We start from the raw sequence: 25306 nt of genomic DNA, 5'->3' as shown, positions 1-25306 counted from the left end.
TCCTTTTTCAATTTCTTTTAAAATTTCCCTCAGACTTCTGCTGAAAATTCGGCAGAGTCTCCCCTGTATTTTGACCAAACCCAAAATCTTCCACCTATCAAACAGTCTCAAATAATACACCAACCGCCAGATTAATACAACCAACAAATCTCAACTCCAGTTTCTCATGTTCAACAAGATATCAGAGCCTTTCTATACAAATTTACAGAACTAAGAAAAGTTACAACGAGATCCTACGCTTCGGTGGTGGGGCGGGAGCTAAGATGATGGCCCGGGTGGTTTCCTTCCTTCTTCTACGGCCTGGGGGCGAAAAACAAGGTTAAAATGGTGAGTGGACAAAAATAATGTTCGTGAAAACAATTTAGAACATAATAACCCCCGTTTGAAAAACATAGGGATATAAAAGCTATGATTTGATCATAATCAAACTCGAGACATTTAATTTAAACATAGATAAACATAACTATATAAATGTTCACATACTAAACAAAGATATATCAGTATAACACATGTTTGAGTATCGAACATACTGATAGAAATGAGTGAAACAATAACTGCACTAAAAAGGTTTAAAAAGAATCCTTTAAAACTGCCACCTAATTGTACCCATGTGATAGCCGTCAATTCCCTGGCAGGTCTCGGGCGTCACACAGGCTACCCGAGCCGCAAACTGGCGAAATCAGGGGACTATGATCAGCCTGATCCGCCGACAGGTCCTCGATGACACCAAGTCAGCTCGAGTCGCTCAGGCAGGATGCAGGGGACCGTAGTCAGCCTGATCTGCAATCCTGGCAGGTCTCGGGGACACAGAGTCAGCCGAGCCGCAATCCTGGCAGGTCTCGGGACACCAAGTCTGCCGAGCCGCAAATTCTGGCACTCACGGTCCGAGCGTCCCCGGAAATCGTGAGGCAAAGTCAAGTGCACTGACATAAACTGAAATCGGACTGGATGTCCGTAGACATCGGTCCAACTCTGGATAATCACCAAATAGAGGGTGGGTACATGGTGGTCTATAACAACTATCTCTGATAAAATATGATACCCTCTATACTCTGGTAAATCTGAGTTAAATTACAAATTTCTGTATCAAGAATCTCAAATCTGTTTATTCGGCTAATTTTTTATAGAAATAAAGATATTTCACAATAAAATTCATGTTATATCATTTATTCAAGATCAAATAGAAAGTATAATTATAAAATCTTTTACGAAAGAAAAGTCCACTCACTGCTGGTCCGAGCTAGCTGGACCCTTCGAAGGTCCCTCATGTGGGTTAGCTGGACTCCTGGTGCCTGATTATCCAAGAATAATAAATTAATAAACTGCTGGATAAAAAGAATTTAAATTAAACACCCTGCCCCCGGCTCCTAGAAATACGTGCATTTCATTTCAAGTTACTCTTATGCCCACATTATCCCTTTCAGACACTTGGACCAGTTTTGGAAGGTCCGACGCTCAGCTAAGCGATAAACTGACAGATCGGCCGACCCGGGACCCGTGGGGTCCACGATCTCCGATGGCCAATCTGGGCTTCCCTGAAGGTTCCTCATAGAGAGGGAACCATGTTCCGCGAATTCGGTCCGAAACGGACGGTCGGATTAGCCAAAATCGCATTATCGCTTAAAATCCAAACCCTAGCCCCAGGATTCGCGATTTCGGAGTATCCGGGACTCCGATTCGCAATCCGTCGAATCCTACGCGATCCTGAAATCACCTAGACCGACATATCCAAAATTCAGCGCGATCCAACGATTTAACGACACTGCACCCAAGGATCGCGCGATATGGAAAATCCGTTTGGGGCTCAAACGGACTCCGAATCGAGATCCGCGAAATCCTACTTGCTCATGACGGCACGAGGACCTCAAAACTGTCCAGAGTCATGCCACCACCCTCGCCCACGCGCCGCCACACGCGCGGGCAGATCGGGTGTCCAAAGCGATTAGGGTTCGTCGAAAAATCTCGGAACCAAGACCCCAAACTCCTATCCTAGGTAAAACACCCCATTTGGAGTCATTTTTGTTCTTGGACATACCCCAAAAAGTGGCCGATCACGGCGGCCAAAGTTCGGCCGATTTTCAAATCGAAAATTGAGCAACCTAGAGGTGAAATCGATCTAAACCCAGCCAACCATCAGTTAGAGCACGAAAAATAGGTGAAAATCCATACCTCACTCGATTGATTTGGTTGAGAAACGAGGGAGAACGAAGGGACTGAAAATCGGGTGAAATCCGGCGGTTCTCTCCCAGTTTCCGGCAAGCTCCGGTCGTCCCGTGGGCGGAGACTGGTCGTGGCGTGACGGCAGCGGCGAGACGAAGCCGAAGGTACCAACGCCGTAGATCGGCGTGCCCTGTGGTGGCCGCTGCGTTGATCGGAAGGGGAGAGCTGGCGACAGCTCGCGCGAGGGAGAGAGAGAGAGAGAGAAGAGAGAGAAAGCTGAGGGGAGGAGAGAGAGAAAGGGATAAAAATCTGACTTTTTTCCAAATTACCGTTTTGCCCTTCGCGATATTTTGATCGTATTTTCTTCGTTAGAACTCCGATTCGGGTCTACTCCGTGTCTACGGACTCGTTTTGCCGTGCTCTACGCAACGGTGCAAGCGGAATTCCCAAATTCTTTCTCGATCAAAAAGTCAAATTTCCCCCATTAAAATATGCGAGGGCAAAATCGTCTTTTGGTTGGAATAAAGAAATCTTAATTTTTAGATATTTTGGTTTGGGTTCTTACACAAAATTTGCCATGTGTATTATTTTTATAAGAAATTAAACTTTTTGTTCTAGCTAGATTTGACACTCCAATTTCACCCTTTGAAATTTTTTTTAAAAAAAATTAGCAGAGAAATTGTCTTTGGTTAATTCAAACATTAAGAATTGAAAGTATTAATTAAATGAGGATAATATGGTAAATTCATTTTTTTTCATATTAAAACAAAATTAGATAATATGTCATATTTTTATGGAACACAACTACCTATTATTATTTTTAATTCTTTTATTTTTTTTTTTAAAAGCCTCTCTCAGACGTAGAAGCGCATGCGAAGAAGCTAGTTTCTTAGTATTCGAGCTCGTTTGGGAGTGCTTTTGGAGCAGCGAAAAGTGCTTCTAAATGAGTAAAAGCGCTTCTGTCTTTTAAAAATGGTGTTTGGCAAAAATTGCAAAAGCTTTTTGGGTGAGATCCAAAAGCACGTGGAGTGGTTTTAGAAGAAGCACTTGAGATGTGCTTCTTCTTAAAAGCGTTGCAGGACAAAAACAAGGGAAGCACTTGGCTCCCTTTAATGAAACTTTTAAAATGCCGAAAATACCTATATTTAATTTTTTTTAAATGCCAAGATACCCTTCCTTTCTTCTTTTTTTTTCCTCACTTTTTCTCTCCTATTAAAACCAAAACACTACCCGTGAAAAGGCCAACAGACGCCAAAACACCCATGGAAACCTTTAAGCTTCTATTAATCCATCACTATCTTTACATTTCACAACTTTTAAAAGCTGTGTTTTTATTTTGGAATCCTGTTAATTTTTATTTCCTATATTTATTATAATATTTTGGGAAAGCACTTTTAAATGTAACATCCAAACAACAAACTTCTTCTTTGTAGAAGCCCTTATGTCATAAGTGCTACTGGCATAAGCGCTACTTACATAAGCGCTTCATAAAGAAGCATTCCCAAACGAGCCCTTCATGTGTTTCTCGCCGACCGGCTAGGCCTTTGTTTTTTTTAAGCCTTCTTGGGCGGGCCTCTACTTGTAAGTTTTGTGTAGGAATTACTAAATGGACCGGACCGAGTTGGGTCCATTTAATTTTAGACCCAACTTACGTTTGAAATTCCCATTTTACCCCTCCAAACAAAAATCAAGGTGAAACCCGCCAGAGAGTTGGTCGTTTTTATTTTATTTTTCAGTTCTGAAAGAGGTGGTTGTATTTAAAACAGCCCAGAAGGGAAACAAATACAACACAGCTGGCAGAGTCGGCAAGAACACAGACAGAAACCAATTACACTAAGGGCTAGAGTCTAGACAAATCTAAGGCTCCGTCGGAGTTTAGTAAACTGGCTCGACCCCAACCAAATAACAGTAAAGAAAGCCAGCTCAAAACAGAGATCCCATCTGGGGGACAGGGTAAACCATGTTGATGACTTTCCCATTTCCCCATTTCCCATTTCCCTTCGCGGCTAGAGGCGTTGCAGATATGCCGAGGCTGTCCACCCCTCAAATAAGTAAGTTCTTCCCTTTCGATTTGCGTAACTTCATTTCCTGTTATAAGTTTGGAGTTTTGAGTTACATGACGATTTTCAATCAAATTCGCCAGCTTTTGAAATCAAAATACCTATCAGTGTCAGATTTACTCTTTCAAAGGCGCAATTATGTTCCATGGCTTACATCCAAAATTGTCTATAGATGTTGTAGTTGTACCAAATACGTAGAAAAGGTTCCGCTTCTCCTTTAAAAAGAGGGAAATAGGAATGTAGTTTCCCAGTTGGACTTGGGTTTGGATTTGGATTTGGATTTGGTGGATTTTAGTCGGTTTGCTGCCTATAAATAATAGGGTAGCTGCTTTGGTAATTCTAGATTGCAAAGTTTTGAATGAAAAGCAGGGCCTTTTAATCAGCTATTGGCTTCCTCCCTGCTTTTTATTTACGCGGAATCAAATACAAGTGTGATTTCATAAACGTTGTTGTGAATGAAAAACACCAGCACCAGCTTTTAATCTGCAGCCTTGTCTTCTTTTCTTTGTTTTAAGGTTTCACTGCTAGAGTCACTAGCTTAGATTATTTGTATTCACGAACCCAACTTTTTCGCCGCCTTCGTTTATTATAGATGTTCGCTTCTTTTCATGTGTTTGATAGTTGGTTTTAGTAACAATCGGTTCGCTCCACTTCTGCAGCTTATTTCATTACATTGTAATATTTAAGAAGAGAGTAAATTAATAACAAGGGTGTTCTAACTTCCATGCCGAAAAGAAAGGCTAAGCATTCTGGATGGACATATGGGAAACGACAAAAGATTCCAATCAATTTGGGTGATAAGGAAGATAATTATTCGGAGGAGGATCAGATCAGTCAGCTACCAGATGTCATTCTAATTAGCATTCTTTCCTTATTGGGTATCAGGGAAGCAGCAAGAACTCGTGTCCTCTCTAAGAGGTGGATCTGTGTGTGGAAACAGATTACTTGTCTCAACTTCGATGATATAGATGCATTATCCAAACCACAGAAGAAAAGAAGGCAACGAGTGAAAACAACATCTAGTTACAATTGGGTGAATCAAGTCTTGCAATTGCACCAGGGTCCATCCTTAGATGAATTCAAAATTCGTTCTTCCTCACTCGATTACAGTCCTAGTAGTTCTGAAATCGACAATTGGATTGAATTTGCAATGTGGAGGAGAGTTCAAGGCCTTGAGATAGATTTGGAAGCAGGCAGACGGTCTCGTTTTTCTTCTCCCAGTTATATCTTTCCAGATAAGCCATTTAGAAGCCCTTTTGGTATTTCCTGCATCAAGTCCCTTAAACACCTCTCTTTGTCCTTTGTAAATATAACCGGCGAACTTGTTTAGCACTTTCTATCCTACTGTGAACTCCTTGAGCATCTCTGCATTTCTTGCTCAGATCAATTAGTAAATTTGAAAGTTGCTGGTTCATCACTCCGGTTGAATTTCCTACAAATAAGTGAGTGTACGTCTTTAGGATTAGTTGAGATTTGGGCTCCTAATCTCGTATCATTTATTTATAAGGGAATGTTGGGTTTCTGTGACAGTATTCGTTTGAGGCATGCACCCTTGCTTGTTAATGTATCTCTTGCAGAAAGTACTAGGTCCATAATTGCACCTTTTCTTTCGGTTAAAAGTTGTATTCCTCAGCTGCCAGTTATATCTTTCCAGATAAGCCATTTAGAAGCCCTTTCGGCGTTTCCTGCATCAAGTCCCTTAAACACCTCTCCTTGTCATTTGTAAACATAACCGGTGAACTTGTAAATGTATCACTTGCAGAAAGTACTAGGTCTATAGTTCCAACTTTTCTTCCGGTTAAAAGTTGTCTTCCTCAGCTGGTGACTCTCAATCTCAACTTGGACATGAATCTGAATATGGTCAGTATATGAAATAATTCAGTATTTATTATTATTATTTTATGTATATATATATAGACTTTATTTTCAAAATTTGCTTTTCATCTGTCAGAGTGCAATGGTGAGGCACCCAGAATTTCCAGAATTAACTTGTCTCAAGGACTTAACATTGAATGTTGTCGCAAGTGATCGGCAAAGCCTCCTTAATTTGACTAAATTGATAGAGCGGTCTCCTTTCTTGCATAGATGTACATTGGATGTAAATTTATTTTCAGCATGTCTTACAATTTAAAGTTGGGAAGTTTATTTAATGGTTTCAGAAAGGTTTTTGTTGATTCATGTTTATGCACACAAACTTCTAAAAGTTGTATTGCTTTTCTGTGGTTTTTGAAAAACTTGTATATGTGGAATTAACGTGTCTAAGGTAGATTGATAAGCTATTGTTTGTGTCTTTGTGCAGCTAAGATGGGCACGAGTGCCATGTCTGAGGAATTTGCAGAAGGTTAATAAATGTCCTCATCAGTGCCTTAAGGTGGTGAAATTTTCTGGGTTCGTTGGGTCTAGTATCGACACTGAGCTTGCCATGTACTTCTCTGAGAATGCCGTTGCGCTTGAAACGTTTATCGTCGATCTCAGAAAGGTTGTCGTTGAAGAATCCACTCTATTGTCTGAATTTGTTACAACCCAGAAACAACTGAGGGCAGCAAGAAAGCGTGCTTTGCAGATAGGTAAAAAACTACCTCCAGGAGCTGAGTTAATTGTTTTGTAATTTCACTTGTTTAATCCTCTTTGCTACAGACGTGATACACTTTTTGCAGCATGTAATTTGCCACTATTTATTTCTGATATTTTCCGAAAATTAAATAATGTTTGTGTGGTGAACAAGGAAGACAGTTTTGGTACTTGATTGATTTCTTCCAATATGTAGATTCTTGAATGAGTTGGAGACAAAATTAAAAAGGACATGTGATTTGCACGGTCTTGTTTCCCTTTTTCCGTATGTATTTTGAAACCTCGACACTTACGTACGTATTTTCCAGAATACAATAATATATTCTGTACGCAAAAATAATAATAATGCTAATGACAAAATGAAAAATAAATAACTACAATAAGATTTGGCAAGCGAGTCAAATTTGGTCTGAGAGAGAGAGAGAGAGAGAGAGGTGAACGTGATTGACTATAAATGTAGCAAAACGCAAGTCTCCTTAGCTACAATAATAGTTGTCAAACGTAGCCATACTAATTTTTTTTAAATTCAAAAAATCGTATAGCCGGGCGGCTATACTATTATATATATATATATATTTATATATAAATTTCGGCCCGAGGCCTAAGCCCACGTGGGAAAGAGGTAAAGCATACTGTTTTTTAAATGCAAAAAAGGAGTATAGCCGACCGGCTATACTGTTTTTTAAAATTCAAAAAAAAAATAGTATAGCCGGGCGGCTATACAATTATATATATTTAAATATAAAGGCCGGCCCATGGCCTAAGCCCACGTGGCAAAGAGGCCTAAGCCCACGTGGGAAAGAGGTAAAGCCATACTGTTTTTTAAATGCAAAAAAAGGAGTATAGCCGCACGGCTATACTTTTTTAAAAATTCAAAAAAATGGTATAGCCGGCCGGCTATACACATATTCATATATATATATATATAGGCCGGCCCATGGCCTAAGCCCACGTGGCAAAGAGGCCTAAGCCCACGTGGGAAAGAGGTAAAGCCATACTGTTTTTTAAATGCAAAAAAAGGAGTCTAGCCGCACGGCTATACTTTTTTAAAAATTCAAAAAAATGGTATAGCCGGCCGGCTATACACATATTCATATATATATATATATATATAGGCCGGCCCATGGCCTAAGCCCACGTGGCAAAGAGGCCTAAGCCCACGTGGGAAAGAGGTAAAGCCATACTGTTTTTTAAATGCAAAAAAACGAGTATAGCCGCACGGCTATACTTTTTTAAAAATTCAAAAAAATGGTATAGCCGGCCGGCTATACACATATTCATATATATATATATATATAAAGGCTGGCCCATGGCCTAAGCCCACGTGGCAAAGAGGCCTAAGCCCACGTGGCAAAGAGGTAAACCATACTATTTTTTAAATGGAAAAAAGGAGTATAGCCGGGCGGCTATACTATTATATATATTTATATATAAAGGCCGGCCCATGGCCTTAGCCAACGTGGCAAAGAGGCCTCCGCCCACGTGGGAAAGAGGTAAAGCCATACTATTTTTTAAATGGAAAAAAAGGGTATAGCCGAACGGCTATGCTATTTTATTTTAAATTCAAAAAAATAGTATAGCCGGGCGGCTATACTAATATATATATTTATATATAAAGGCCTGACCATGGCCTAAGCCCACGTGGCAAAGAAGCCTCAGCCCACGTGTGAAAGAGGTAAAGCCATACTACTTTTAAATGCAAAAAACGAGTATAGCCGCACGGCTATACTGTTTTCAAAAATTCAAAAAAAAATAGTATAGCCAGGCGGCTATTCTATTATATACACATATTTATATATATAAAGGCCGGCCCATGGCCTAAGCCCACGTGGCAAAGAGGCCTAGGCCCACGTGTGAAAGAGGTAAAGCCATCCTATTTTTAAATGAAAAAAAAAAAGAAGTATAGCCGCACGGCTATACTAATTTTTTTAAACTCACTATATATTTATTATACAAAATATATATATATATATAATTCAAGCCCAAACCATGATGAGGCCCAACTTTGCCTCCACTAGACCCAATACTCTATTTAATATTTCTAAAGTGTTGGTGCTTATAAACCATAGAAGGAAACAACTCCCTTCCAATGTGGGACTAAATGGAAGTGTGTTTTCCTATACAAACTCTAACACCCTTCGACATCTAAGTCTTGTTTTTAAAACATTGATATCAACTCTCCCTATCTTGGTTCGTTTCAAGATGTCAAAGAATTTGTTCTTGCATACGCTTCACTCCATTTGGTTACTTTGCACTTTCCCTCACATTTAAAAGTAAGCTTTTACCTTCAAAGCTGTGATAAAATTGGTTAAAAATGGCTCGGGCAAGTGTTGTTTTGCGTATTCCACCCATCCCCAAATATTCCGACTATGCGAATATCGTGTCAAATGAGTGAAGCCTTGTTTTATATATATTTTTTATAAAAAGGAGTATAGCCGCATTACTTTTTCCTAATTATGCCTTGTAATGATAATGAGGTTAAGATTTAAGAGGATGCTGCTGTTTGGAATGCACTAGTGCTCCTCAATTTAGACCTGTTCTTCCTGGTTTCCAGATATACGAGAAGTGGCACAGATATCGAAATATGATCTCGCAAAGCAAGCTGACAGCTTGATCAGACCCCTAAATCCCCCGAGGCGGAAACTGCATATTCATCACTTATCCAAACCAGTGCACCTTGTTTGTGCTTCCGTTGTCTTCTTGTAGTGTATGGTGGAGACTGTTACTTGAATTTCCCTTTTATTTCCTTTTCTAGGCTAGCAACGGAGGAAGGCAAGTTCAGGCAATATTTAGCTTGCAGCCTTCTCTCTCAATCTCCGCAATTTACCACATCAGCCTAACTGTTGTGCTATAGGAAAGACAAGCAGAAGCCAAACGAAACTAGACCAGGACCTGAATCATCTATGCAGAAGAATAATTCAAAGCCCTTGGTGCTTGCTTGTATTGTATACCATTTTTGTTTTTTTATTGAATTATGTTCCTAGATTCTGAGATCTTTTTCTTGGCCTCCTGTGTCAATAGTACTTTAACAAGTTGAATATAGTAATATTAAGAAGTGAAGGTACACACACAATGCCGACGCTCTGGCTCTACAGAAATTTCCATTAACAAAATGAAAAGAAAAAACAAAACAAAACATTCACTCTCTACAGAGATGATCATTCCAGAATTCATTGGCTGCACCATATGCTTTCGATCGTCAACCAACTAATGGCTGCATACTCTGCATTGACTAGATCAAGAGACAAATTACGAAGGTTTAACAACTTGTGACTAAGGGGGTAGTGCTAGTACAATTATAAATGTAGCTTGCAACAAATGATCCATTGATGCCTCATATGACAAGGTAACGTAAAAACAAACTAGACAACTACAAGATGCATCCTAGATCACTAATCCAACATACTCAAGGTACAGTAAGTATGGACCAGTCTTCTAATTAAAAGTACAGAACTGAGTAAGTTTAATCAATTATGCAATGAGAGTCTCCAAACAAGAATCCCTGCACACTCAGCGACTCCACTATGCCGTTTCTGACATTAATTAAATCATGATAAGACAAATGAGCAGCCTAGCATATTTATGCTGCAAGGAAACAATTTACAAGTGCTTATGCATGCCACGCGCATCTGGAAGGCAACAAAGAGGGTATGTGACAATTTAGTAACTTGCAACAAAAATATGGAATGGGATGCTGCATAGCACATACAAATGTGTTTTGATCAAGGAACAAGATGCAACAAGTCAGCTGATACTAGGTGCTGTAAATTTCTACCCAAGAGAAGTAGTGGATGATTCAAGACATGAATCCGAAGATTTGTTCTGCATCTACTCAGGATGCAACAACAATCTCGCCTCGAAGTGCAAGTATCACTTTGTAATTCCAGCCGATTACGAGTCCGGGAAGCAATTGGACAATCTTTTTGACAAGGATAATTACTTTTTTAAAGATTGAACACACCTCTTACATGGGTTGCTCCACAACAATGGGATCGGCCACCTCATATGTATCAATGGGATTAATGAGGGTTCTGCTTTCATCATGCATCTATAGGATTTACTTTGCCTTTATTTTCAGGCGAGATAATTATCATTTTTATATTAGTTGTTTCATATTTTTGTTATATATAAAACATATTAATTGAATCTGACTTTGTGATTTATAGGAAAATAACTATCTGTGATGAAGCATGTAAAGCATTTAGGCATATCACATTGATAGACGGTCTCCGTGAGACGTGCGAGGGGCCCATGGAGACTAGGTTGTTGTTTATTGTGGCTTTTGGTAGTACCTAGTTTGGGAGGTAGGGATACATTGATAGACGGTCTCCGTGAGACGTGCGAGGGGCCCATGGAGACTAGGTTGTTGTTTATTGTGGCTTTTGGTAGTACCTAGTTTGGGAGGTAGGGATACACGTTTCCACGTGAAAGCTATGAGGTGTCAAGAGATACCTACCCAACCGCCATTGAGTCCCTTGAGTCTCTTTCGTTGACCGAGGTTGAAGAAATTGTAGAAAAATACAAGAAGATGTGCCTTACTCCCCTACAGTGCATGAGAGATTTATTATCTTTCGTGCTGCAAATAAGGTGTGGCGCGAGGGGCCGAAAGAGAACGAATCTAAATAAAGATTTGTGGACGGTGTATGATGAGGTTTTAATGCTGAGGAAAATTCACGTCCAAAAAACTTTGCAATTCAAGATAGTTTGGATGTGATTTTTCCTCCTCATTAAAACCTCATCATACACCGTCCACAAATCTTTATTTAGATCCGTTCTTTTTCGGCCTCTCGTGCCACACCTCATCTGCAGCACGAAAAATAATAAATCTCTCATGCACTCTAGGGGTGTAAGACACATCTTCTTGTATTTTCCTACAATTTCTTCAACTTCAATCAACGAACGAGACCTAAGGTACCCAATAGCGGTTGTGTAGGTACCTCTTGACACCCCATAGCTTCCACGTAGAAACGTGTATCCCAACCTCCCAAACCACATACTACCAAAAGCCACACTAAACAACAACCTAGTCTCCATGGCCCCCTCGCACGGCTCACAGAGACCATCTATCAATGTGATATGCCTAAATGCTTTACATGCTTCATCACATGCAGTTATTTTCCTATACATCACAAAATCAAATTCAATTCATATGTTTTATATATAACAAAAATATAAAACAACTAATATAAAAACGATAATTACCTAACCTGAAAATAAAGGCAAAGTAAACCCCATAGATGCATGATGTCTCGACCAGTTATGAAAGCAGAACCCTCATTAATCCAATTGACACATATGAGGCGGCCGATCCCGTTGTTGTTGAGCAACCAATGTATAAGGTGTGTCCAATCTTTAAAAAAGTAAACATCCTTGTCAAAAGGATCGTCCAATTGCTCCCCGGACTCGTAATCGGCTGAAATTACAAAATGATACTTGCACTTCGAGACGAGATTGTTGTTGCATCTTGGGTAGCTGCAATAGATGCAGAACAAATGTTCTTCATATTCATGTCTTGAATCATCCACTACGTCTTTGAGAATGAAGAGTGGAACTGTCCTCTTAACACATCCTTCCTTGTGAACCAACTCCCATTTCCATACATGCCCTTCTTGGACAACATCGGTCAGCCACGAAAGCCTTAATATTTCCATGAATGAATCTAACAAGGGTTTTTGGATGACACTTTCAGACTTTAAATTGGAATTGTCAAAGTTGATATGTGAAATTTGGGTAGTCATTCTCCTGTACAAAACCACATGAAAAAAAAAAAACACAAAACTAAATCAAATAGCAAATTATAAATGAGAGAAGTCATAATACATGAGCAATATAAACTGACTCACTAAATAAACCACATGAAAACAAATGAGCAGTTTTTTGCAACTGGTAATTTTGCAACATACTTGCTCAGGTGGAATTTCATGTGTCCCCAGGTCTCAATTTTCAAACTATTGATGATGTTGAACTCACTAACTTACCATTATTTAAGCACTTTTCTGGATCAAAAGGCAAAATAATATAATGAGACTAAACCAACTTTAATTTTTTATGGTTGTGGGGAGCAAAATCAATTCCCAAACAGGTGAACAATCATGAAGTTTCACCGATAGAGATGGGACACCAGAAACACAAAAGCTAGCAACACATGTATTTTGCAAAATTGATTTAAAAAAAAAGGTAATTCCATTCCATTAGTGCTAAACTTGCCTTGTAATTTTGTTTATCCAAATAAGGTTAAAACAGAGCACTTAACCACGTGAAATAAAAGTCCTTGCACATCCCAAAAAACTAAGGAAAAAGAAAACCAGGGTTGAAATTCTGGATGAAACTGACATGAAAAAGATTGGATAAAGAATATTCCTCCTCTTCATATCGCTCTCAACTAGCTAGTAGCTAGCTAGACAACAATCTACAAAAGGAAATTTGAAATAAACAGCAGCAACGAATCTAAGGATAGATATAGCAAAGAAAAATCAAACGTTACTGCACACTAATTACTTTGGTCTCATAATCAGAACATCAGGATAAAACATCACATTAAGCGTGATAGCAACTGTTTGCATAGGGAGGCCAGCAATAAATACCAACGAATTCACCCAAAAATACTCCCAAATATGTATGCTTTGCTCAAAAGTAATGACAGAGAAAGTAAAAGAACATAGTTTATTTAAATCCGTGCATTTTGTGAGATAGTTTATTTAAATCCGTGCATTTTGTGAGACTAGTGAGAGGAAAAAAACTCAGAAAAGCAAAAAATTGAACTAGAGCTTAAACCAAAAGAAGAAGGAAACTAGGGTTTAGGAGCCCAAATCTGAAAATCAATAAATATACTAGCAAAATAAATACTTCACAACGTGAAACATTAGCTAGAAGGCAAGTTGAAATGTTTAGAATCAAATGTAAAAATTGATCAAAAAGGAAGGTACCTAGAGAAAGAAGCTCCAGTTTCTCCAAAGAGAGTGTGAGACCAGAGGAGGTTAGATTTTCACCAAAGAGGTGTGAGACCAGAGCAGGTTAGGTTTCTCCAAAGAAAGTGTGGTCAGGGTTTCTCCAAAGAAGTGCGAGACCAGAGCTGGTTAGGTTTCTCCGAAGAAAGTGTGGTTAGGGTTTCTCAAAGCTGCGGAGCTAATATTATCGCGCGCGTTCATTAACAGACTGGATTAGTTAGTTATAAACTTGGTATGTTAATATGATCATTAAGAAAATGATACGGTCGTTGTTAAAATACCTATAAATTATGAGAAAACAAAAACATTACAAAATGATTTTTGTATATTCTTGTGTGTTGATGTTTTGAATAATAAAAATTAATACAAAATGATACAATAGGGACATAAAACGGAGGGAGAAAACGTTTATTGTTTTTCAGAAATTTATAAAACTCTTGGTCCGGAAAAAAGAAAGAAAAAACCCATTACAGGTCCATGAAGACAATCTGACCAGAATCAGCCCAGATTAAACAGAAAACAAAAGGCCCAAAATGGAACAAAAAATGGAAACGCTCTAGCCCAAGCTCACTGAAAATAAATAAATATTATATACTTTAAGTATTTGCCAAAAATACCAGCAAAAAAAAAAAAAAATACAAAAAATTAAAGACAAAACAAAAATGTATTATTCTAGAAAAAATCGAAAAAAAAGAATGGATGATTGCACCCCTTGATGATGCCGATCATCACCACCTAACTCATCCTTGGCCCTTGAATCTAAGCTATCAAGACAAGACACTGCGTTTCATGACCCCCGTCACCAAAGGTGGTGCTGGCTGGCTTCTCAAGCCATTCACAGGCCATGGTTCTTCTGCTCTTTGGATTTATCGCAAGTCTTCTTCTGGGGTGACTGGACCTCATAACCAGTCTTCTTCCCTGATGCCTGTGATCAGATCTCATGGTCTCCAGAGCCTTCCGTAATTCACAGAGGGCTACAGAGAACATGAGATCTTGTCACAGAGGGCGACGGCATGGTCGATCGAGGAGCTGAAAGTTGAGAGATCTGTTTGTTTCTCTACTTGGATTTCGAGTTTGAGATAGATTGAGTTTGGCTGACAAATGAGAATGACTGGTATCTATATACCCAAACATCATGATTAGGTTAGGTTAGGTTATGAGTGTGGCTGACGTAGTCTTTCGTTGTGATACGCCTTTTTTTAACTTTCTTTTTTTAGTATTCATGTGTTTCTGGCTGACCCACTAGGCCTTTGTTTCTTTTTTTACTTCTTGGGCGGGCCTCTACTTTTTGTGTTTCATAAACGGACCGGACCGATCTCGTGTGTAAGAGTTGGGTCTATTTAATTTTAGACCCAACACGTTTGAAATTCCCCTTTTATCCCTCCAAACAGCCACATAAGTTGGTCTTCGGAGCCGTTGATGTCTTTCCCATTTCCCCATTTCCCATTTCCCATTTCCCTTCGCGGCTAGAGGTTGGCGTTGCAGATATGCCGCGGCTGTCCACCCCTCAAATAAGTAAGTTTTTCCCTTTCGATTTGCGTAACTTCATTTCCTGTTGTAAGTTTGGAATTTTGAGTTACATGACGATTTTCAATCAAATTCGCCAGCTTTTTTGTATTTGAAATCAAAATACCTATCAGTGTCAGATTTACTCTTTCAAAGGCGCAATTATGTTTCATGGCTTACATCCAAAATTTTCTTTAGATGTTGTAGTTGTACCAAATAAGTAGAAAAGGTTCCGCTTCTCCTTCAAAAAGAGGGAAATAGAAATGTAGTTTCCCAGTTGGACTTGGATTTGGATTTGGTGGATTTTAGTCGGTTTGCTGCCTATAAATAATAGGGTAGCTGCTTTAGTAATTCTAGATTGCAAAATTTTGAATGAAAAGCAGGGGCTTTTAAATCAGCTATTGGCTCCCTCCCTGCTTTTTTATTTACGCAGAATCAAATACAAGTGTGATTTTATAAACGTTGTTGTGAATGAAAAACACCAGCACCAGCTTTTCATCTGCAGTCTTGTCTTCTTTTCTTTGTTTTTAAGGTTGCTTAGATTACTTGTATTCACGAACCCAACTTTTTCGCCTTCTTCGTTTATTATAGATGATCGCTTCTTTTCATCTGTTTGATAGTTGGTTTTAGTAATAATCGGTTTGCTCCACTTCTGCAGCTTATTTCATTACATTGTAATATTTAAGAAGAAAGTAAATTAATAACAAGGGTGTTCCAACTTCCATGCCGAAAAGAAAGGCTAAGCATTCTGGATGGACATATGGGAAACGACAAAAGATTCCAATCAATTTGGTTGATAAGGAAGAGAATTATTCGGAGGAGGATCAGATCAGTCAGCTACCGGATGTCATTCTAATCAGCATTCTTTCCCTATTGGGTATTAGGGATGCAGCAAGAACTTGTGTCCTCTCTAAGAGGTGGATCTATGTGTGGAAACAGATTACATGTCTCAACTTCGATGATATAGATGCATTATCCAAACCACAGAAGAAAAGAAGGCAACGAGTGAAAACAACATCTAGTTACAATTGGGTGAATCAAGTCTTGCAATTGCACCATGGTCCATCCTTAGATGAATTCAAAATTCGTTCTTCCTCACTCAATTGCAGTCCTAGTAGTTCTGAAATCGACAATTGGATTGAATTTGCAATGTGGAGGAGAGTTCAAGGCCTTGAGATAGATTTGGAAGCAGGCAGACGGTCTCGTTTTTCTTCTCCCAGTTATATCTTTCCAGATAAGCCATTTAGAAGCCCTTTTGGTATTTCCTGCATCAAGTCCCTTAAACACCTCTCTTTGTCCTTTGTAAATATAACCGGCGAACTTGTTGAGCACTTTCTATCCTACTGTGAACTCCTTGAGCATCTCTGCATTTCTTGCTCAGATCAATTAGTAAAATTGAAAGTTGCTGGTTCATCACTCCGGTTGAAGTTCCTACAAATAAGTGAGTGTACGTCTTTAGGATTAGTTGAGATTTGGGCTCCTAATCTCGTGTCATTTATTTATAAGGGAATGTTGGGTTATTGTGACAGTATTCGATTGAGGCATGCACCCTTGCTTGTTAATGTATCTCTTGCAGAAAGTACTAGGTCTATAATTGAACCTTTTCTTTCGGTTAAAAGTTGCATTCCTCAGCTGGTGACTCTCAATCGTCATAGATGAAGAAATATCCTTGAGCGCATCTCCAAACTTTTCTTTAAGCACTCTTTCAATTCCCATTTTCATGGTGGTGGTTGAGCTAGGGCAGCTCCCACAAGCCCCTGTTGGAATTTCAATTGCCTAATTGCAAAACAAAATATTGATTCTAACTAATTACCACTGTTTCACAATCAAATTATATGTTGACAATGAGTAAATCATTCAAATTCACAAAACCCAAAATTCCTGACAGAAAAAAGAAACCATATTTCAAATGAAAAACAGAGACAGAAAAAAGAGATAACCCAACCAAACCCACCTTGTAGCTTGAGTGAAACGACGCCGTCCTCAACGGACACAACGTCGACGTTACCGCCATCAGCGATGAGATAGGGGCGGACGTCCTCAAGAACCAAGTCGACGTTAGGAACAGTGAGCTCGTACTTCTTGGCGGAGTAGAGTCCAGGTGAAGAAGACTCAGCGGCTGCGCTCGGGTTCGAAGCTCTAATGGCGCTTTTCACAAAGATCGATCCTTGAGAGAGACAGAGGGAGGGCTTGAATTGAGTTAGAGAGAGAGAGAGGAGGAGATGAGTTCGATTCGGGTCTGTGAGAGAGAAGCCGATTTTGAGAGTTGAGAGAGAGAGAGAGAGAGAGAGAGAGAGAGAGACGAATGGGAATAAGAGAGTTGAGAGAGAGTTGAGAGAGAGACGAATGGGAATCAGGAGAAGAAACAGATTCTAGGTTTTCATCTCACGGCTACAGAGAGAGAAGAGAAGGATTTACAATTTTACTTAATTATTCATAGAGTATAGCCGTGCGGCTATACTTTGCGGTTTGCGGTAACCGCAAATTTTGAAAATAAAATACCGCAACCGCAACCGCAAATGCGGTTCGGTTCTTAATACCGTGATTGCGGTTCGATTTACCGCGATTGCGGTTTTATTGCGGTAAAATATCGGTTGGTTTTTGCGGTTTTTCGGTTTTTCGGTTTTTCGGTTTAAAATGCCACCATTAATTTGTCCCATCTCCAGCCGTGTCGCTCGGATCCTCTAGCCCACTCTGGTCGTCGCCCCACTCCCCCCTCCTTGATTATACCCATCTTGTTTTTTTTTTCTTTCCTAACGTTATGTTTTGGTTTTAATGAAGTTTCAATATATTTTTTAATTAATTAAAATGTTAAAATTAATTTCAAATAAGTTTATAGGTTTTCTACCCACAAAAAAAAAAACAATTTATGTTTATTTAATGGCAATTTTAACGGAATGGACTATATTGGCTAAATTAAAAACACAGGGATTAAATTGACCAACATGATAAAACACAAGGACTATTTTAGCATTTAAGTCTTAAATAAATGACTTTTTAATATTTTTAAGATTGATTATTAAGAGTAAAAGTCTTGCTAAATATTTAAATAAATGACTTTTTATCAACGCTATAAAAATATTTAAGAATTTGTTATGAAAGTTCCTCACTCAAAAAAAGTATGAATTTGGATACACCTGACCCAAGTCTTCTTCTGGGGTGACTGGAACTCAGAAGATGCCTCTTATCAGATCTCATGGTCTCCAGAGCCTTCCGTAATTCACAGAGGGCTACAGAGAACATGAGATCTTGTCACAGAGGGCGACGGCACGGTCGATCGAGGAGCTGAAAGTGGAGAGATCTGTTTGTTTCTCTACTTGGATTTCAAGTTTGAGATAGATTGAGTTTGGCGGACAAATGAGCATGTGACGGTATCTATCCATACCCAAACACGTATGAAATTCCCCTTTTACCCCTCCAAACAAAAACCACAGAAGTTGATCTTATGAGCCGTTGATGACTTTCCCCATTTCCCATTTCCCTTCGCGGCTAGAGGTTGGCGTTGCAGATATGCCGCATCTGTCCACCCCTCAAATAAGTAAGTTTTTCCCTTTCGATTTTCGTAACTTCATTTCCTGTTATAAGTTTGGAATTTTGAGTTACATGGCGATTTTCAATCAAATTCGCCGGCTTTTTCGTATTTGAAATCAAAATACCTATCAGTGTCAGATTTACTCTTTCAGAGGCGCAATTATGTTCCATGGCTTACATCCAAAATTGTCTTTAGATGTTGTAGTTGTACCAAATAAGTCGAAAAGGTTCCGCTTCTCCTTCAAAAAGAGGGAAATAGAAATGTAGTTTCCCAGTTGGACTTGGATTTGGATTTGGTGCATTTTAGTCGGTTTGCTGCCTATAAATAACAGGTTAGCTGCTTTGGTAATTCTAGATTGCAAAGTTTTGATTGAAAAGCAGGGGCTTTTAATCAGCTATTGGCTCCCTACTTTTTTATTTACACAGAATCAAATACAAGTGTGATTTTATGAACGTTGGTGTGAATGAAAAACACACAGTCTTGTCTTCTTCTCTTTGTTTTAAGGTTTCACTGCTAGAGTCACTAGCTTAGATTACTTGTATTCACGAACCCAACTTTTTCGCCGCCTTCATTTATTATAGATGATCGCTTCTTTTCATCTGTTTGATAGTTGGTTTTAGTAATAATCGGTTTGCTCCACTTCGTGTAGCTTATTTGATTACATTGTAACATTTAAGAAGAGAGTAAATTAATAACAAGGGTGTTCCAACTTCGATGCCGAAAAGAAAGGCTGAGCATTCTGGATGGACATACAGGAAACAACAAAAGATTCCAATCAATTTGGGTGATAAGGAAGAGAATTATTCAGAGGACGATCAGATCAGTCAGCTACCAGATGCCATTCTAATTAGCATTCTTTCCCTATTGGGTATTAGGGAAGCAGCAAGGACTTGTGTCCTCTCGAAGAGGTGGGTCTCTCTGTGGAAACAGATTACGTGTCTCAACTTCGATGATATAGATGCATTATCCAAACTGCAGAAGAAAAGAAAACGAGTGAAAACAACATCTAGTTACAATTGGGTGAATCAAGTCTTGCAATTGCACCAGGGTCTATCCTTAGATGAATTCCAAATTCATTCTTCCTCACCCGATTCCAGTCCTAGTAGTTCTGAAATCGACAATTGGATTGAATTTGCAATGTGGAGGAGAGTTCAAGGCCTTGAGATAGATTTGGAAGCAGGCAGACGGTCTCGTTTTTCTTCTCCCAGTTATACCTTTCCAGATAAGCCATTTAGAAGCCCTTTTGGTATTTCCTGCATCAAGTCCCTTAAACACCTCTCTTTGTCCTTTGTAAATATAACCGGCGAACTTGTTGAACATTTTCTATCCTATTGTGAACTCCTTGAGCATCTCTGCGTTTCTTGCTCAGATCAATAAGTAAATTTGAAAGTTGCTGGTTCATCACTCCGGTTGAAGTTCCTACAAATAAGTGAGTGTACGTCTTTAGGATTAGTTGAGATTTGGGCTCCTAATCTCGTGTCATTTATTTATAAGGGAATGTTGGGTTTTTGTGACAGTATTCGTTTGAGGCATGCACCCTTGCTTGTTAATGTATCTCTTGCAGAAAGTACTAGGTCTATAATTGCACCTTTTCTTTCGGTTAAAAGTTGTATTCCTCAGCTGGTGACTCTCAACTTGCACATGAATCTGAATTCGGTCGGTATATGAAATAATTCAATATTTATTTATTTACATATATATATATATTCCAAATTTTAACTTTAACTTTTCATCTTTCAGAGAGGAGGGGTGTGGCTCCCAGAATTTCCAGAATTTACTTGTCTCAAGGACTTGTCATTGAGTGTTATCGCAACTGATCGGCTAAGCCTCCTTGCTTTGACTAAATTGATAGAGCGGTCTCCTTTCTTGCATGGATTTACATTGAAGGTAAATTTATTTTCAGTATATCTTAAAATTTTAATAGTTGGGAAGTTTATATAATGGTTTGAGAACTGTGAAAGTGTAATTGATTTATGTGGAATCAACTTTCCAAGGTAGATTCGTAAGCTTTTGTTATGTCCTTGTGCAGTTAAGATGGGTACGCGACTCGTGTCAGAGGAATATGCAGAAGGTTAATAAATGTCCTCATCAGTGCCTTAAGGTGGTGAAATTTTCTGGGTTCGTTGGGTCTATTATCGACACTGAGCTTGCCATGTACTTCACTGAGAATGCCGTTGCACTTGAAACGTTTATCATCGATCTCAAAAAGGTTGTCATTGAAGAATCCACTCTATTGTCTGAATTTGTTACAACCCAGAAAAAAATGAGGGCAACAAGAAAGCGGGCCTTGCAGATTGGAGAAAAACTACCGCCAGGAGCTGAGTTAATTGTTGTGTGATTTCACTTGTTTAGTCCTCTTTGCTACAGACTTTTTGCAGCATGTAATTTGCTACTATTTATTTCTGACATATTCAGAAATTGAAATAATATATGGTCGTGATGACCAATTATTGTTGGAGAAGACGTGGAAATCTTCACTATTACGGTCTGTAATCTTAAGTCTCAAGTTTGAAACCTACTTTTCATTTACTTCTTGTTATTACTGGCTTCCATCTACTCTTTAGGTTGTTGGGGTCTCCTCCAATCAAAGGTATTTGATTTGAGTTCTGCTCTTTTTAATCTTTCTTAGCTGAATTTTATATGCATCTGAATTCTGAGGGTTTCTGGGTAAGTGAGAAGGGTGCTGTGTCTTTTTGCATTGATTGGTTGCTGGTAAATGGGAGCTTTTGTGTTGGGTAATTTGGTTTATTCCATTTCTTTTTGGGTATGTTCTGGTACAAGCACTGTTGTATTCATGCGAATTTTGTCTTTTGAAAGTGGATATTCTGCAACATTTGATCAATTTATCAATTGGGTAGTTTTGTTTTTGCGATTTAAAAGATGGGTCTTTGCTCTTTATGGCATTTCAGAAGCACTTGATTGCGTTGGATGTGATGCTGGAGCTACAAATCCTTCCATCTTCAGAGCGAGCAAGTAAGTCTGTGTTTCGGTGTGTTACATATATTCTTATTCGTGCGTTTGAGCTATTCAAGATCCATTTTGATTCTTATAATGTCGTAATATATGTTGTTGAGGTGGACTCAGCTTTGCTTCAAACCCTAAACCCTAAATCTATATACCCCAACATCATGATTAGGTTAGGTTTAGGTTATGTGTGTGGCTGCCGTGGTCTTTCATTATGATAGGCCTGTTTTATTTATTTCTTTTTTTAGTATTCATGTGTTTCTGGCCGACCAGCTAGGCCTTTGTTTCTTTTTATCCTTCTTGGGCAGGCCTCTACTTGTAAGTTTTGTGTTTAATAAACGGACCGGACCGATCTCGTCCATCTGTGTAAGAGTTGGGTCTATTTAATTTTAAACCCAACACGTTTGAAATTCCCCTTTTACCCCTCCAAACAAAAACCACAGAAGTTGGTCTTCCCATTTCCCATTTCCCTTCGCGGCTAGAGGTTGGCGTTGCAGTTATGCCGCGGCTGTCTCAAATAAGTAAGTTTTTCCCTTTTGATTTGCGTAACTTCTTTTCCTGTAATAAGTTTTGAGTTTTGAGTTACATGACGATTTTCAATCAAATTCGCCAGCTTTTTCGTATTTGAAATCAAAATATCTGTCAGTGTCAGATTTACTCTTTCAAAGGCGCAATTATGTTCCATGGCTTACATTTAAAATTGTCTTTAGATGTTGTAGTTGTACCAAATAAGTAGAAAAGGTTCCGCTTCTCCTTTAAAAAGAGGGGAAATAGAAATGTGGTTTCCCAGTTGGACTTGGATTTGGATTTGGGTTTGGTGGATTTTAGTCGGTTTGCTGCCTATAAATAATAGGGTAGCTGCTTTGGTTAGTCTAGATTTCAAAGTTTTGAATGAAAAGCAGGGCTTTTAATCAACTAGTGGCTCCCTGCTTTTTTATTTACACAGAATCAAATACAAGTGTGATTTTATAAACGTTGGTGTGAATGAAAAACACCAGCTTTTAATCTGCAGTCTTGTCTTCTTCTCTTTGTTTTAAGTTTTCACTGCTAGAGTCACTAGCTTAGATTACTTGTATTCACGAACCCAACCTTTTCGCCTTCTTCGTTTATTATAGATGATCGCTTCTTTTCATCTGTTTGATAGTTGGTTTTAGTAATAATTGGTTTGCTCCACTTCCTTGTAGCTTATTTGATTACATTGTAACATTTAAGAAGAGAGTAAATTAATAACAAGGGTGTTCCAACTTCGATGCCAAAAAGAAAGGCTGAGCATTCTGGATGGACATACAGGAAACGACAAAAGATTCCAATCAATTTGGGTGATAAGGAAGAGAATTATTCAGAGGAGGATCAGATCAGTCAGCTACCAGATGCCATTCTAATTAGCATTCTTTCCCTATTGGGTATTAGGGAAGCAGCAAGGACTTGTGTCCTCTCTAAGAGGTGGGTCTTTCTGTGGAAACAGATTACGACTCTCAACTTCGATGATATAGATGCATTATCCAAACCACAGAAGAAAAGAAAACGAGTGAAAACAACATCTAGTTACAATTGGGTGAAAGTCTTGCAATTGCACCAGGGTCCATCCTTAGATGAATTCCAAATTCATTCTTCCTCACCCAACTCCAGTCCTAGTAGTTCTGAAATCGACAATTGGATTGAATTTGCAATGTGGAGGAGAGTTCAAGGCCTTGAGATAGATTTGTAAGCAGGCAGATGGTCTCGTTATTCTTCTCCCAGTTATGTCTTTCTAGATAAGCTATTTAGAAGCCCTTTCAGTATTTCCTGCATCAAGTCCCTTAAACACCTCTCTTTGTCCTTTGTAAATATAACGGGCGAACTTGTTGAGCACTTTCTGTCCTACTGTGAACTCCTTGAGCATCTCTGCGTTTCTTGCTCAGATCAATTAGTAAATTTGAAAGTTGCTGGTTCATCACTCCGGTTGAAGTTCCTACAAATGAGTGTACGTCTTTAGGATTAGTTGAGATTTGGGCTCCTAATCTCGTGTCGTTTATTTATCGAGGGTTGCTGGGTTTTAGTAACGGTATTCGTTTGAGGCATGCACCCTTGCTTGTTAATGTATCTCTTGCAGAAAGTACTAGGTCTATAATTACACCTTTTCTTTCGGTTAAAAGTTGTATTCCTCAACTGGTGACTCTCAACTTGCACATGAATCTGAGTGCGGTAGGTATATGAAATAATTCAATATATATTATTTTCCAAATTTTAACTTAACTTTTCATCTTTCAGAATGGAGGGGCGTGGCTCCCAGAATTTCCAGAATTAACTAGTCTCAAGGACTTATCATTGAGTGTTATTGCAACTGATCGGCTAAGCCTCCTCTTTTTGACTAAATTGATAGAGCGGTCTCCTTTCTTGCATGGATTTACATTGAAGGTAAATTTATTTTCAGTATATCTTAAAATGTTAATAGTTGGATTATATAATGGTTTGAGAACTGTGAAAGTTTAATTGATTTATGTGGAATGAACTTTCCAAGGTAGATTGGTAAGCTTTTGTTATGTCCTTGTGCAGTTAGGATGGGCACGCGACTCGTGTAAGAGCAATATGCAGAAGGTTAATAAATGTCCTCATCAGTGCCTTAAGGTGGTGAAATTTTCTGGGTTCGTTGGGTCTATTATCGACACTGATCTTGCCATGTACTTCACTGAGAATGCCGTTGCACTTGAAACGTTTATCGTCAATCTCAAAAAGGTTGTCGTTGAAGAATCCGCTCTATTGTCTGAATTTGTTACAACCCAGAAAAAATTGAGGGCAACAAGAAAGCGGGCCTTGCAGATTGGAGGAAAACTACCTCCAGGAGCTGAGTTAGTTATTGTGTGATTTCACTTGTTTAGTCCTCTTTGCTACAGACTTTTTGCGGCATGCAATTTGCTACTATTTATTTCTGACATTTTCCGAAATAATGTTTGTGTGGTGAACAAGGATGACAGTTTTGGTACTTGATTGATTTCTTGCCATATGTAGATTCTTGAATGAGTTGGAGTTGGAGACAAAATGAGAAAGGACATGTCATTTGCATGGTGTTGTTTTCCTTTTTCTATATGTATTTTGAAACCTCGACACTTACCTGTGTATTGTACATTGTACAGAATACAATAATTAATATCTTTTGTATGCAAAAAAATAATAATACTAATGACAAAATGAAAAATAAATAACTACAATAATATATATTGTATGCAAAAAATAATAATACTAATAAAAACTACAAGCTGACGCCTATGTATTGTCCAGAAAGGGACGAAAATTGTAATGCTTAGTTAAAAACTTGAAACATCACCATGATATACAAGTTTTTCTCAAATATTATACTTAATATTTTGAAAAACAATGTAATGGTTGCCCTTGGCCAAATTTTTCAACCAAAACAAAAAATTTGAGCCTCGAATTTCCTCCATGGGATCATGAAATCAGCCAAGAAGATTATGTCCACGTCAAGCTGGGCTTCATGCTAAAGATTCCTTCCCTATGGCTGTGGCCCAGTGACCAATACAAACAATAAAGAACAGTGTTGAAAAGCCGGTTGGCGACAAGAAAATAGG

General features: G+C 38.7%; 3 protein-coding genes and 2 long non-coding RNA genes across 9 annotated transcripts; 4 read left to right on the top strand and 1 right to left on the bottom strand.

Moving 5' to 3' along the window:
• LOC109946686 lies at positions 113-2433 on the bottom strand. Its single transcript, XR_002269774.1, has 3 exons — positions 2170-2433; positions 1229-1292; positions 113-300 (listed from the first exon to the last, which is right to left on the bottom strand). It is a non-coding gene; the product is annotated as an uncharacterized LOC109946686 (long non-coding RNA).
• On the top strand, positions 3907-7041 carry LOC18791364. Of its 2 annotated transcripts, XM_007226512.2 has the most exons (3): positions 3907-4211; positions 5983-6080; positions 6520-7041. In XM_007226512.2, the coding sequence occupies exons 1-3, from the start codon at positions 4121-4123 to the stop codon at positions 6826-6828; spliced, it is 498 nt and encodes a 165-aa protein (XP_007226574.2). In that variant the 5' UTR covers positions 3907-4120; the 3' UTR covers positions 6829-7041. The 2 variants fall into 2 exon arrangements, 1 of the variants encoding a protein (XP_007226574.2); XR_002269773.1 differs by lacking the exon at positions 5983-6080.
• On the top strand, positions 9780-12562 carry LOC109946688. Its single transcript, XR_002269776.1, has 2 exons — positions 9780-11095; positions 11196-12562. It is a non-coding gene; the product is annotated as an uncharacterized LOC109946688 (long non-coding RNA).
• LOC18788245 (F-box/FBD/LRR-repeat protein At1g13570) lies at positions 14897-16903 on the top strand. Its single transcript, XM_020558023.1, has 2 exons — positions 14897-15253; positions 15903-16903. Exon 2 carries the CDS (start codon positions 15968-15970, stop codon positions 16901-16903), a length of 936 nt encoding a protein of 311 aa, XP_020413612.1. The 5' UTR covers positions 14897-15253; positions 15903-15967.
• Positions 18072-24838, top strand: LOC18792767. Of its 4 annotated transcripts, none has more exons than XM_020555258.1 (5): positions 18295-18782; positions 18972-19107; positions 19426-20432; positions 20517-20663; positions 24276-24838. In XM_020555258.1, exons 3-5 carry the CDS (start codon positions 20274-20276, stop codon positions 24582-24584), a joined length of 615 nt encoding a protein of 204 aa, XP_020410847.1. In that variant the 5' UTR covers positions 18295-18782; positions 18972-19107; positions 19426-20273; the 3' UTR covers positions 24585-24838. The 4 variants fall into 4 exon arrangements, 2 of the variants coding, with proteins under 2 accessions (XP_020410847.1, XP_020410846.1); XM_020555257.1 differs by lacking the exon at positions 24276-24838 and adding an exon at positions 20806-21305 and having other exon boundaries at positions 18348-18782; XR_002269772.1 differs by lacking the exons at positions 18295-18782; positions 18972-19107; positions 19426-20432; positions 20517-20663 and adding exons at positions 21756-22261; positions 23991-24137 and having other exon boundaries at positions 24276-24389.

Source organism: Prunus persica, chromosome G1 (genome assembly GCF_000346465.2).
Source record: "Prunus persica cultivar Lovell chromosome G1, Prunus_persica_NCBIv2, whole genome shotgun sequence".
NCBI lineage: Eukaryota > Viridiplantae > Streptophyta > Magnoliopsida > Rosales > Rosaceae > Prunus > Prunus persica.
This window is presented reverse-complemented; position numbering and strand designations above follow the sequence as displayed.